We start from the raw sequence: 14879 nt of genomic DNA, 5'->3' as shown, positions 1-14879 counted from the left end.
ACCGTAGCCTGGCTATAGAACAGGATGGCATAACAATTATACATGGTCAAAAAAGATAGACTTTGTAAACACTGTGGGTCAGGAGAAGTTGAGAATGAACACTTCCTACTCCACTTCAATATTATTCCATAAAATACATTTATTTCCTGCAATTTAAATAACTCATTGCCAGATCTCTTGAACTGTCTGCTGAGGAGACAATGTCCTTAGGCATAAAAATAGAGACAGTCGATCTCAAAACTGAATATGTCCTGGCATTTCATCACAAAAGAGAAACCAAAGAACCAATAATACACATTTCTGATTGGATGATTATTTGATAAATCTTTCTGAGTAAAACTGTCCATGTTCGTGGTATTACTCCACCACTACTACTGCCTCAACATGTTTGCTTTGGCAATAGTGACAACCATCAATTCAACGGTGTTACTACAACAATACAGCGAAAAAAGATTTGGGAATTTAGGATGGAGGATTGTTAAGTTTCATTAATGTGTATGTGCTGCAAGTGTGTGTATATGTGGGAAACAGAAGTCCTCATAGATAGTAAAACCGGACAAATCGGTCCCCACTAGGAAATGAAAAAGCAATGTGTGTGTGTGTGTTCTTGTCTGTGTGACAGACTCACCTTTTCATAGTAGATGACTTCATACTCCACTATGGCTCCACTGGGTCTGTCAGGGCCCTGCCACGCCAGAGTCACACTGTCCTTACTCCTTCTCTCCTTCAAAACCACACTGACTACAGACACACAGAGAGACAGATACCGATATATAGACAAACAGACAGACAGACAGACAGACAGACAGATAGATAGATAGAGGGGAAGAGGGGGTGAGAATGTGTAAAATGGTGGAAGAAAGATAAACAAAAAAGCAAAAGAAGTCAAGGAAAGAGGCAGCAAGGAAGGTAGAAAGGGGAGAGAGAGACAGTGGGTGAGGGAGAGAGGGAGAGAGAAAGTGGGTGAGGGAGAGAGGGAGAGAGACAGTGGGTGAGGGAGAGCGATAGACAGTGGGTGAGGGAGAGAGGGAGAGAAACAGTGGGTGAGGGAGAGAGGGAGAGAGAGAGACAGTGGGTGAGGGAGAAGGGGAGAGACAGTGGGTGAGGGAGAGAGAGAGACAGTGGGTGAGGGAGAGAGAGAGACAGTGGGTGAGGGAGAGAGGGAGAGAGGGAGAGCGAGCGAGTGGGTAAGGGAGAAGGAGAGAGAGACAGTGAGTGAGGGAGAGATAGGGAGAGAGTGGGCGAGGGAGAGAGGGGGAGAGACAGTGAGTGAGGGAGAGAGAGGGGGAGAGAGAGTGGATGAGGGAGAGAGGGGGAGAGACAGTGAGTGAGGGAGAGAGCGGGTGAGGGAGAGAGTGAGAGGTTTATGGATTGATTACCACTGTGCTATAATGAGAGTTCTCTGCAGTGTGTCGAACTCAACTAATGAAAGAACACAGAGGGGGGGCATACGTATGCATGTGAGTACATGTAATAATTGTGTATGTGTGTGTGTGGAGATGTGGTAGTGTCAGCTAATGAGTGTTGTGGACTCTATATAGACCTTTTCACACTGTATCGCTCTAAAAGAACTATTAGAGGCTGGTGCCTGGCCTTAAAACATACCTTTTATCGGAATTGGGTAATGACTCAGACTTATATTCCAAAGTCTTAGACATATCATGTTGTCTGCTTTTCCTGCCTCAGAAAGAGTTTTTCACTTTCTTGCCCTTGCAAAGACTACAGTCACTTTTCTGATCAAGGCTGAAACAGGCAACAATGTTATTATTGTGGTTGGATATCTAGCTACATCCAATTAGCTGAATGTCAGTTGAAAAGCTTGGACAGACGTCACGTTTGCTACCCATCCAGCTGCATAGCAACGCTTGCATGGCAAAAAAAATTGTTAGCCATAGCAACTAATATTTTTACATGTATTACAGTCATTTGTTTTAGTCAGGTTTTGTCCTCAGATGGATGGATGTAATAATGTGCATTTACTTATCTAAATAGCATACTGAAAAAATCACAGGCAAAACAAGTAAACTGGGGCAAATGTGCAGCTTTAGAGATTGGGCAGTGAAAGTTTAATGCATTGTTCTAGACACCATTTCACACTGGCAATTTTGGCACTGTCTTTCTAGGTTTGCCATTAAACGTTGGCGCTATCGCTCCAGAACAGGGCCAAGGCCATGATTGGTGCCAACCCATTTTAGAACGTGCAAGTATCAACAATCGTTTAGCCCTGGGCTTAAATCTCCTCTAGCCCACAGCTAAGAGCCTCATTAGTAATTGGCACCAACCATAGCCCTAGGCTAGCAGAGTTAGTGCTGATGTTTATTTGCAGTGTGAAAACGCCTTATGGCCTTGCCCTCAACGCCTCATCACACAATGCTCAGCGGGAAAGGGTAGGAGTGTGGAGGTGTGTGTGTGTGAGTGTGTGTGTGTGTGCGATGAGTGAGTGTGCGTGGGTGTGTTGTATAAAGGTATGTTCTGTGTTCCCACCTGTCTGGCTCGTGGTGACATTAACCATCACAGCTGCTCTAGGTGAAGGACTCAGATCAGACACTCCATTCAGGCTCTCGATGGTGAAGCTGTAGTTGCTGTGTGGCTGCAGGTCAGTGACCATCACCATAGCTGCAGAGAGACCAAACTGCCGGGGCACAAAATGGACGCCGCTGCCACAGGACGAGCACTTCCCGTTTTCCCCGGAGCACTTCCTGCAGTGGATACTATAGGTGATGTCACCCCGACCTCCCGTGTCACGAGGGGGACTCCACTCTAGTGTTACGCACGTCTCGTTGACAGTTGAGATGGCGTTCTCCGGAGCAGACGGGGGACCTGGTAGGAGACAAGGGAGAAACGGTGAATGTGTGTGCGTCAGGGTGTTTTCTGTATACACACAGGTTTGCGTGATGGGATCATTGCGGTGCTGCAGTGATGAATGGTGGTTCAGGCTCCAGTATCTGGGCTGATGACATCTCATCAACAGGAGGATGAGTAGTGAGGCCCAGGGGGCCCGTAAAGCCTGGGCCTTTCCTGATCACGCTGCCCAGAGGCAGGCTTCTGTACAGGCCAGGGGGTAATAGAGGCTGTCTACCATAAATCTGATGACAATGATATGGCAGTCTGCCCTTCTGACTCTTCTCTGTCTCCCCCTCTGAATTTCTTCCCCCTCCTCTACTCTCCTCTCCTTCCTCTACACCTCCTCTTCTTCTGTCTCCTCTTTTTCCCTATCCTCTCCTTCTCTTCAGCATCCTTTCCCCTCCACCTTGCTTTTTCCTCCTCCTCTTCTCCTTTCCTTTCCTTCCTTTTCCGACTCTCCTCTTCTGCCATCTCCTCTGTTGTCCTTGAATGTCATACTCTACTCACTCCCTTTTTTGTTCTTCTCCTCTCTTGATCTCAACTCTCTACCTGTTTTTAGCCCAACTTCTTGTTCCACAGCTGTCCAACACCCTCTCCTGTCCCAATTTATATTGCCTTCCCAATACACCAAAAAGCAAAGAGGGGGAAACCATAGCACCATGACTGTGACAGAGAGACAGATAATCAGAAACAATCCGGTGGCTGACTGACCAGTATATATGGGTTTGCGTGTGTTGGTTGGCGTGCGTGCGCTTGTGGTGTGTTCAATAAGGTAAGGTGACACATCTGCAGAAGCCATATCACACCTGCAGCAACAATTAAAGATACTGATCCACCATAGCCCTGTTATGGGTTTGACTCTTTCTCATTATCTACCAAAAAATAATGATGGGTTTGACTCCTCCTAGATCATTTAGACAGGCAGGGTCTGTTTATAGAAGCAAACCCTGTAGTACCAGCTGCTATCATAGAGAATCACTGAGTCATGTTCCCAATGTCTTCCATGAGGATCTGGAAGGACCAGACACAGAGACAGGTAAATTGACACTGCATTGTGCTGTACAGAAACAAGGCAGTTACAAAAGGCCCTATGTCAAAGAAACTACAAATTCCTAACTCCAAAGTGTGTGTTCATTGTTGCGTGTGCGTTCTCGTTTTCCTACCCTGTTGTTTACAGAAGTTGTTCTGGGTGTTGTGTGTTATGTGTTATGTGTACATGTGTTGTGTGTTATGTGTTATGTGTACATGTGTTGTGTGTTATGTGTTATGTGTACATGTGTTGTGTGTTGTGTGTTATGTGTACATGTGTTGTGTGTTGTGTGTTATGTGTACATGTGTTGTGTGTTGTGTGTTATGTGTACATGTGTTGTGTGGGCGTTACTTACGTGTGCAGGACATGGAGCGTGGGTCCGTCTCAGCGCGGTGGAAGCCTTTCTCACAAACACACTCCGAGGCTCGCTCCAGGTGGGAGGAGCTATGCGGTGGACATTTTGCGCAGTAGGCGTCCGCCGCTGAGGCCTTGTAGAAGCCCGGTTTACACGCTGGAGAGAACCGGAGAAGAGAGGTTACCGATAAGCCACTTCACCAGGGTGATACTGTTCCTGAAAAGGAACAAACGCGATTCCAGATGTTACCATCATTCGGGGGGGGGGGGGGGGGGGGGGGGGGGGGGGGTGGTCTCCTTTGCACAGTCAGGAGATTAAGGGTGTTGCAAATGCAATTCCATAGATGCTGCATGAGCGTGTGTGTTTCTGTGGATCAATAGCATGATGGATTCCTTTGGCTGCTGATTACGTGTACCCACTATGTGAGACGAGCATGTGTGTGTGTGTTAAGTGTGCGGCGCGTGTGTTGATTGCGTGTGTCAGTGCCGAAGGTCACGGATTTAATCAAGCAACACACTGTACGCCTCGGCACAGCCGTAAATTACCATCGTCTCACACTCACACACACACACACACACGCGCGCACACACACACACCCCTAGCTGAAAATAAGATAAAAAGCTGAGAAGTGAGGAAAAAGGGAAGAGCGATAGGAGGAGGAGGAACGTGCCTGTTTAATAAAAGGGCTGGTGTGTGTACATTTCCTATTATCTCTCTCTTAGTAAATCAATCATCTTCTTAGCCCTTCCAGATCTTGTCCTGTATCTTCCAACATAATTAGGAAAATCATTCATCTTAGGTGATCTTAGCACAGTCCTCCTACCACAATGGACATTAGCACTGAGTGTGACCGTGTGTGTCTTTTTCTGACCTGGCAACAGATCAGACACACAGACACACACAAACCCGCTGACCAGAAGACCCTCCCAGCGGTTTTGAGCAGGCAGCTGTGAAGGACCCTGTCTGTCTGTGAGGGAACTGTCTGTCCTGCAAAGTCCTTTGTGTGACTGTTCCAGAAGCAGAACTATCTGGAAGAAAATGGCCCAGGAGAAAATAGGCTTTTTCATGGCGCTCTGCAGGCTGGCCAACAGCTGACACACATACTCACCCCAACACACACCCATAAAGACAGCTACACACCCATACACACACACCCACCCATACACACAGCTACACACACACACACAGACACACACACATACACACAGCTACACCACCCATACACACAGCTACACACACCCATATACACAGCTTCACACACCCATACAGACAGCTACACACACCCCTACACACAGCTACACACCCACACACACACACCCACCCATACACACAGCTACATACACACCCATACGCACATCTACACACACACACACAGACAGATACACACACACATACACACAGCTACACACACGCCCACAGCCATTGGAGCCAAGAGCTGACAGGGGAGACAGAGGATGGAGACCAAACAGCCCTAGAGAATTCTTCCTCTCCCTGGTACACAGACACACATTGAGCTGGGGACTTGGCTACCCTATGATGAATGATTTGCCCAAATATGGGCATGGTACAGGTGGACATAGAAGTTTTCTGTTCCTAGACCTACAATAACTTCAATTTTGGGTCTTTAATTGTACACCTATGGGTTTCTGCCCAGGAAAAACAAGACTGAATTTACAATTTGTACAAGGTGGATTTACACATTTCCTCAGCTAGTAAAATAACACAGCAGATTTTTGCTTGTGTCTGCGTGTTTATGCTAGTTTGAGGAGAAGTGTGAATCTTTTAAAATACACTTATAAATGGCAGAACAATTAAAGTCTTTGTTAGGCATTTGGGAAGTTTGATTGGAAAGGCAAATATACAGAAAGACTAATTCATAACATGCTTTAGAGCAAACATTATAAATGCAGACTGGGTGATGAGTTTTGCAAAAGTGGTTTCAGTATTGATCGATGCTTGTTAGCAATCAGGAAAAACTGTAAAAAGGACGTCCTCCTTTGCAGCCAATGTAATGGTAAAGAAAGTCCCAGTGTCTGTAAGAGCATATTAAATATTCATACAGTGACTGGAGTCTGTGTTTATGACGATCAATAGTTATTACATATGATACTGTGTGTGTTTGTGTGTGTTACGCTTATGTGTGCATGTGTTGTAACTAGTGAACACAACACGTGAAGGTCACTAAAGGTCACTAACCCTAACTGACCTTGCTAAGAACACAACACTTTCTGACCACATTTAATTTAAACTACAAACAAGCTTACCATTACAATATATGGCTTGTGTGGATAATGCCACTTTAGCGCAGGCAATCGATCCCAGAGTTAATGATTCAGAGATCCAGACCAGAGCAGTCATCTCCTGTGGCTCTGAGAAAAGGTCACATCAAACCCCCGCCAATATGACAGGCTGTGTGTTTGTTTGTGTGTTTATGCATGTACCCATGCTTGCAAAAAATGTGGGCAGAAACAGCAAAGAAAGGTAGAGAAATGTAAGGAAAAAGGTAAGGAGATAGGGGGGACATTGAGATAATTTCACCCCGAGGCTGTTATAAACCATAATCGCATCCACAAATTATTTATAAATCATATAACATCACCCTCAGACTGATATAACCTGATCTGTCTGTTTGTAAACGATTTAATATTATCCCGGGGCTGTTTTTTATACTGCATAACCTCATCCCTAGGCTGTTTAGAAACTATAACCTCAACCCCAGTCTGTTTATAAACAGCATGAAATGGTCCCCAGGCAGTTTGTAAACCATATAGCCCCATCCCTAGTTTGTTTGTAAACTCAACACACTCATCCACAGGCTGTTTGTAATCAATATGTTCTCATCCTCAGTCTGTAAACTGTACGGTATAACCTCAACCCCAATCTGTTGGTAAATTGTATAACATCATCCCTAATCTGTTTGTAAACTGTATATCCTCATCTGAATATAACCTAATCTGTAACACCTCATCAACTGAATAACCTCTTCTGTTTGTCAACTGTATAACCTCATCCCCAGTCTGTTTGTAAACTGTATATAACCTCACTCCCAGTCTGTTTGTAAACTGTATGACCTAATCCCCAGTCTGTTTGTAAACTGTATAACCTCATCCCCAGTCTGTTTGTAAACTGTATAACCTCATCCCCAGTCTGTTTGTAAACTGTATATAACCTCATTCCCAGTCTGTTTGTAAACTGTATATAACCTCATTCCCAGTCTGTTTGTAAACTGTATGACCTAATCCCCAGTCTGTTTGTAAACTGTATCACAATGACCCCAGGCCGTTGCACTCAGCAGATATACCACAACAACCTTTAAATGTCTGCCTAGTTGGAGCAAACTCATAATTCTATGGGAGTAGCCTTGCTGAAAAAAGTTACTGTTATCTTTTGAATTTTGCAAATGGAAAGATTAAGAGGGGTGTCTCCAACTGCAGTGGTATTTGTGACGTATGATGAAAAAACCTGTCCATTACAACAAGTTTGCACTTGAAAAAAGGAGCTGAACAGCTGGTCTTTATCACCTAGGTCTGCAACCCTCTCCTCAGGAAACCCAGGCATTTCAAAATGTTGTTGTAGCCCTGAACAGCTCCCATCAGCTAATCAGATGTGCTAGCTCTGTAAAAGATCAAATACATTTAATAGCTGGGGGTCCCTGAGTAGAGCGTTGAAGACCTCTGCGACAACGCACACATCTCAAAGATGCAGAAAAGCATTGTTCTGTGTCAGTGCAGTATTGAGATCGCTAAGCTGTACAACTACAACTTTACAACGTAGCTAGGTGGTGTGACATCATCAAATTCTGTTATAAATATCTGTGTTTGTTAGTTAATAATGGTGTTTATCTGACTCCTTCATTGCAGAGAATAAACTTACAAATACATGTTTTGGAAAAAGACAGAAGTCATGGAAACATACAGTACGCTAAGTCATGTTATTATCTGTTACAATCCAATTCTGTGCCCAATAACTTTTCACTGTAATTTAAATGAGCTCTCTATTAATTTGTGGGAAAGCTATATACGTCCTAAAACTAGGACCACAAAAATGTAAAATTACCCATCAGTACCTCTTTGTAATCTTTGTATTAGCTTAGACAATATTAAGGGCAAAGAATGTAAAAAAAAAAAAGAACAACTTTGATGGGAATTTCTCACAACTTATCAAGGTAGGCCTTTACAGGTTGGCACTAGAATGTAACTCGAGCCACAACACAGACGCTTCTGTACCCAGAAAGGCACACATGAACGACACATCTAACTGGAGAAGGTATTTTAACGTGCTCACATAAGTTCTAAGAAGCCACCAATCTCACAAGCTGTCAAGCTACAGTATTGCCTCAAGAGGCTTCTCACATTTTCGCTCAGTCTCTCTTACGTTTGTACTCCTCCTTCATTTTATATCCTTCCGTTTCTCCTTGGATAGTTGTGTGTTTGCGCGTCACGTTGTATGTCTGTGAGTTTCTGTGTTGAAAGCGAAGTTGTGTAAAAAGCTCTCTGGCCCAGGGGAGAAGAGCACCATAATCGCCACCATGGCAACACACTTCAAGATGGAGCCTCTTCTCTGTACTCTTGGAGCACCATGCTGCTCCTTCCAATTACAGAGCAGTGCTCAGTTTGTGTGTGTATTTATGTTTGTGTGCGTGTGTGTGTGTGTGTTTGGCTGTGTCACGTGTGTTTATCATGAATCCATGTGTGGGTTTCCCAGGCACGTATTTAGGCTTAGCTATTAAAAATTGATACATCAAGCATCAGTGGAGAAATCTGACAAGATTGGATTCGACGGAGGTCCTGAACTGTGTGTGTGTTTGGGCACCTGCATGTATGTGTGGTTGTGTAGATCAAGTCAGGTTATTAGTCAATACAGACATATCAGGTTATTACTGAGTTAAGACAGTTTAGGATATAACCCAATACAAACATGTTAGGTTATTACTCATTACACACTTGTTAGGTTATTACTCTTTACAGAGATGTTATGTTATTCCTCAGTAGTGACATGTTAGGTTATTATTCATTACAGAAATGGTACATTATTACTCAGTACAGACATGTTAGGTTATTACACAGCAAATACATAAGTCAGGTAATACATCTTCTGACTACCAAGACTACATCTCGAATTTGAGGAGTTAGAATCCTAATGAATAACCATCGAACAAGCCACATCTAATCCTCCCAAATACACTTACCCCTCTCAGCTCCTCTCCAGGAGCCCATGCTCAGTGTAGCGGAAGAGAACAAGTGTGTGTGTGTTTTCCAAGTCAATGTGTGGACCGAATGTCCCTAGAAATATAGCAAAACCTAAAACATTGGTCCCCACAAAGATTTTTGGCAGGTCCCCCTAAGAAAATTATGATTTTCGGTTTAAAGACTATGTTTAGGGTGAAACAAAAAATTGAGCAGTGTTAGAATTGGGGTTACTTTTATTTTTAGGCATTACCGGTTCAGGTTAAGAGTTAAGACCAGACTAAGTTCAGGCCTTAAGGTTAGGTTACTAAGGTTAAGTTTAAGATTAGATTTGTGTTGAGGCCTGTCTAAGAGACAAAAAGAAATAGAAACAGTGTGAGAGAAAGAAAAGAGAGAAGAGTAAGTGCAAATATGTTTCTAGAAAAGCATGAGTAGGACCTTTCCCCCTCCCTGTTGAAGTCCAGAGGGACACTTAAATATATAATGATCCCTGAAATAGATTGTCATAGTCTTTAGTGAGAGCTGAGGGAGAATGGAGGACAAAACTAGCCTCACCTTTAACCTCACCCCTCACCCTTGTGGTCACGTTGGCGCCATTCTGTTACACACAAACATGCATTCATACACACACACACTCACACACAAACACACACACACACTCACACAAACAAACCAGATATGTAGCCTGATAGTAATAGGGTTACAGACAGTGAAGTGACACATGCCGACTGGCACAGTTTGTCAAATCTGAAGTATATGAAACACATGAGCACGCTGAAGCCCTGCTCTGATGTTCTCCCAGTCCCCTGGATGCTGTCCAATTACTGCAGCTGGTCAAGGGGAACTATGAAGCTCAGCACCAAACACTCACACACACACACACACAAAGACACACAAAGACACACACACACAAATACACACACAAACGTCTGCACGCTCGGACACCCACACACACAAACACACGCAGGCCTGCACGCACGGACACACACAGGCGCAAACACACACGCATACACACACACACACACACACACGTCTCATTTCCCATTAGGCTGTCTGTCATACATTGACCCTGACCTTCACCAGAGTTCCTGCACAAACATTAATTCTATTTCACACTGACAGGGGTACACACACATACCATGGACATAACACTGAGAGAGAGAGAGAGAGAGAGAGAGAGATAAGACAGAGGGAAGAAAGAGAAGTGAGAAGGGGAGAGAGGAGAAAGTAGACAGATAAAGGAAAGAGAGGGAGAGAGAAAACAGAGGAGTGGGAGCTAACAAGAGTACGAGGGCAGAGGAAGTAATCTGGGGGTTTCAATGCAATTAAAGATTCCCAACACACTCCCAACACACTCCAACACACACACATACACCCAGTCACCGAGGGGTCACCTTTGCTGATCACAGACTTGTTTCATGCATTCCTACGCAGGCTATTATCAGCCAGGCTAAAAACAGGTTAAATTGATACCAGGTGCCTGTGTGTGCATGTGAGTGAGAATAAAGAGAGAGGGAAGGAGCGAAATGGTTGCGAAGTCTCACACTGTACTTCATCTTTAAGTGATTTCTAGAGCAAAACAACAACATCTCCGCATTAATTTAACCTTAAGTTCCAGGGTTGGAATTAATATGAAGAGAAGAAGGATGAACTTGAGGAAGTGCACGTTCTGTTCATCATGCTCTAACAGGATGCTTTATTATACAGTGCATTACAGTTCCTCCCGAACTTACAAGCACCGAACAACACAGAAGTTACAGTAACAAAACTCTTCACACAGTCAGCAAAATGGAAGTGTATGTGAACCTAACTGGGAATAATTTCTCATTGCCTTCACACAAAATGCATTCAATGAACACATTCCCCAAAATCCATGAACTATTTTCTCATTCAAACTAAACCACCTACAAAACAATATATTCACAGCACACGTTTTCTCAAATGCTTACACACTGTTCTCAAAACAGTTCAAAACACATTCAAAGCAGCAATTGGTGTGCATTTCTGCAGTAACCAGATTGAAACATAAAGAAAATGTGTGGTAGTGTGGTAAATTGTGAGAGAAACGGCAAATGTGTGAAAGAACTCAGGTATCAATTTATCCAGATACGTATTGTGAAACTATGGATTTACTGTTCTTTTAGAAAGTAATGGAGATGGAAACCAGTCAAACTGCACACACATTCATCTTTGTGGATGAAGCTGGATTCAACTTGGCAAAAACATGCCGCAGGGGATGAAATGTGATTGGATAGAGAGCCACCGTGGATGCCCCAGGCCAGTGAGGAGCTAACATCACAATGTGTGCAGCACTGTCCAATGATGGTTCGCTGTTACACAAACCCCTCATTGGCCCCTACAATACAGAGAGGCTAGTGACTATACATGTTGATGTTTGTTTGTTTTTGTTGCAGCCCTAGAATTTGGGTAAATTAATCTTTTGTTTGAACTTGTTTGAAATTATTTTTCAAAAGTATAATTTACTATCTGCAAAGATGGATCCCAGTATTTTCACTCTTTTCCAAGGGGGGTCACATTGACCTGTCTGTAATACTGGTGGGGAGGGGGGTCTTGAAACCTAATTCTACACCCCTGCTGGCGTGGCAAGCCTGGGCAACGGTGCCCTGAAATGTGCATGGGTGTCACTGCTGCCTTACAGGCTGATGTTACTGCAACTCCACCCAGATTAAAGCAACCCGCCAATAGTCTGGGATCGGACATCACATATTACACATACAGACGTCTGCGCTGGTTAGTTATCAGAGGTCTGCAGACAGGCAGCAGGTAGTGAAGTGGCCTGAATTTACTAGGTTTGCTAGATCGAATCGAAAGCTGGAAAAGGGAAGAAAATGCATATTTTTTGTCCCTGAACATAGAACGTACCTACAATGTGTAAACCAAAAGGATGTTAGTGTCTGCCAAATCTCTAAAATGTCTGATCTGATCTTTTAAATGAAATGACCCAACATGGTTATAATCAAGGTTAGAGTTGGAACTAGGGTAACGTTTAGGGTTATGGTTTGCTTTCTCAAGCGTCATCACCCTTTTATTTTTGAATTGGTGCTGCAAAAGATTTGGCGGGTTTGCTTTAACCTGGATGGAGCAGTTTTAACATCATCCTTTGAGGGAGCAGTTCCTTCCAGGCACATTTGAGGGCACGTTTCTCCAGTAGATCCACCAATCAGACCTTTACGGTCGTGTGGCCAAACGGAAGCCGATCCTCAGTAAAAGGCACATCACAACCCGCTCGGAGTTTCCCACAAGGTACCTGAAGGACTCTCAGCAGGCTGTCATGTACCTTTTACTGAGGAGCTGCTTCCGTCTGGAGTCTCCTCTCCTCCATGTTATTTTCAGTTCATAAAGGATGAGGCTTCATCCCTCTCTCTTCTGCGTTATTTTCGGTTCATCATTTTCAATAATTCAGGGAGAGAGTAGCGCCGCTCAGCTCCTCTAGCTTACTCTGTTACCAACCTCACCTCATAGGAGGAGAAGCATCGAGGGAGAGGGGGAGGGAATGAGAAATTGAGGGATGGGAATGGAGGCCTACCTCTGCCTGTAATGGGGGATGTTGTAAACAGGAATCTTTCCATTCTGTCAGTAATTGCACTAAGGAGTTTGAATTACTAGCTTTAAGTCTTAAATTAGGAAACAACGGTCATGGTATATTGTCCACCCTCCACAAAGAAATATACACTTAACTAGCTAAAGGGCATGTCCATCTTTATCAGGTGAAGGAACCTTACTTATGGTTTAAAAATACAAAGAACGTAGGCTGAAATCAACAGGCCGAAACTACATTCATGTTTATATAAAGTGGTTCACTTTTGGGGCATATACCGTTTACTCTGCATATTAATTATATATGTTACGCTATTTCATTTTCATTTATATGCTAATGGCACAGTACTATGCATGGCTACTCCCTCTCATGCACAAGCATTTGCAACCATACAGTTGGATTTCAAACACCTACAAAATGAACATGTAGATCTTAGGTTAGTACTAAATGCAAAATAAAGAACAGTATATGCTGTTTTCTAGGTACCAAAATGTAGTTTTGGATGATTTGAAATGAACTACTTTGGACGGTACTGTCATAGAACTTGTTCCCACCTACAAACACCTCTACTCAGCACAACACACATTACTGAGTTTGTAAACTTGGCTAAGTTAGATGCCTAGGTGCCTACAGTATAAGGCACTTGGAATGTTTGACTATGAATGCTTTACTTTATGTGTGTTCTTCATATCTATCTGTTTCTGGATGAGGGTTTTCCTTTTTCTATAATGTAATACAAGGCCCAGCTGTAAAAAAAGAACCTTGACCTCAGCTTGATTTCCCTGTATAAATAAAGGTTAAATAATAAACAAATAAACAGTTCTAACAGGACTGAGAGATTCGTCTCATAGGTTGTTGGAATTGGAACTGATTTCATAAACACTATGCAGACGCAAACACAAACACTGTCTCTTTTTCTGCCGTATTTCTCTCTCTGTCAGCTACAGACAACAAAACACTGAGGTAAAATGACTGGTTCACAGACACACAGACGTAAATGCTGAATATAATCCAGGTTTGTGTGTGCATGTGTGCAGGCATCTATTAGTTCTAACTTTTGGAATGTGATACTGTGCTTCACTCAGCTGTTAGACAGGTAAAGCCAATCCACAGCCACAATTTGTCAGCCTCAAGTCAAGTTTGTCGCAAAGACGATGTGTCCACGACTTTTACAATTTGTCACTCTGAAGTCAAGTTGGTCTCAATGAAAAGGTATCTCCTACATTTACAAATGTTCTGGACCTCGAATGAGCTAGAGCATGAGCTAGATTACAGACAGTTCACAGGAAGTGGAAAGGAGAAGGTGCTCCTTAAAATGGATCCTCCTCGTCCTGCAACACAAACTTCAGTTCCTCTTTCTATTTTGTCTGCCTGCGTGGATAGATGTCTTTGTGAACAACACACACACATTTCCTGATGTACCACTGGTTCTAGACCTGCAAGCTTCTAATTCAACACAGCTCCATTTCACAGAGTCTGAACACTAACACACCATACCGCAGAACTACAGACTAACTATTTAGCAAAGTGAGTCATTTTGAGTGCAGCTAGAGCCATTACAGGAAAGACTGTGGGTCCTTTTCAATCTAAAGTCAGTGGCTCTCCATGGTACAATAACAGCAGTCCCTTGGCCTAATGCACATCTGGAACCTATACACCTCTGGGCTGGAGAAAGAGTGTGTACACATGGATTGGCATGTGTGTGTATGTGAGTGGGCGGGGCGGGTGGGGGGGGTCAATCACTCACTTCCTGCTTCTCAGTTTTCTCTCCAGGAGACTCGTCGCCTGCCTGCACACCCCTATGCCAACAGACACACTGGGGGATACACACATCATGTCTATCCAGGTAGGTAAAACAAAAAGAAATAGAATGAATACAACGAGTATGCTTGTCAACTGTGGCGA

The 14879-nt window shown here is 43.6% G+C and overlaps 1 protein-coding gene across 6 annotated transcripts in view; it reads right to left on the bottom strand.

Moving 5' to 3' along the window:
- epha4b (eph receptor A4b) overlaps nucleotides 1-14879 on the bottom strand; it is a 94866-nt gene that overhangs the window by 47297 nt on the left and 32690 nt on the right. For all 6 annotated transcript variants that reach the window (XR_004575604.1, XR_004575605.1, XR_004575606.1 and 3 more), the window contains exons 6-8: nucleotides 4230-4385; nucleotides 2485-2820; nucleotides 629-741 (exon numbers count right to left, since the gene is read on the bottom strand). Coding sequence is in view for 2 of the 6 variants with exons in the window: in XM_034291437.1 (XP_034147328.1) it covers nucleotides 629-741; nucleotides 2485-2820; nucleotides 4230-4385 (605 nt within the window). In the remaining 4 variants the exon portion in view is untranslated. The remainder of the gene's footprint in view (nucleotides 1-628; nucleotides 742-2484; nucleotides 2821-4229; nucleotides 4386-14879) is intronic.

Source organism: Esox lucius, chromosome 3, assembly GCF_011004845.1.
Source record: "Esox lucius isolate fEsoLuc1 chromosome 3, fEsoLuc1.pri, whole genome shotgun sequence".
NCBI classification, from domain to species: domain Eukaryota; kingdom Metazoa; phylum Chordata; class Actinopteri; order Esociformes; family Esocidae; genus Esox; species Esox lucius.
The sequence above is the reverse complement of the archived record's forward strand: the minus strand, read 5'-3'. Positions and strand labels throughout refer to the sequence as shown.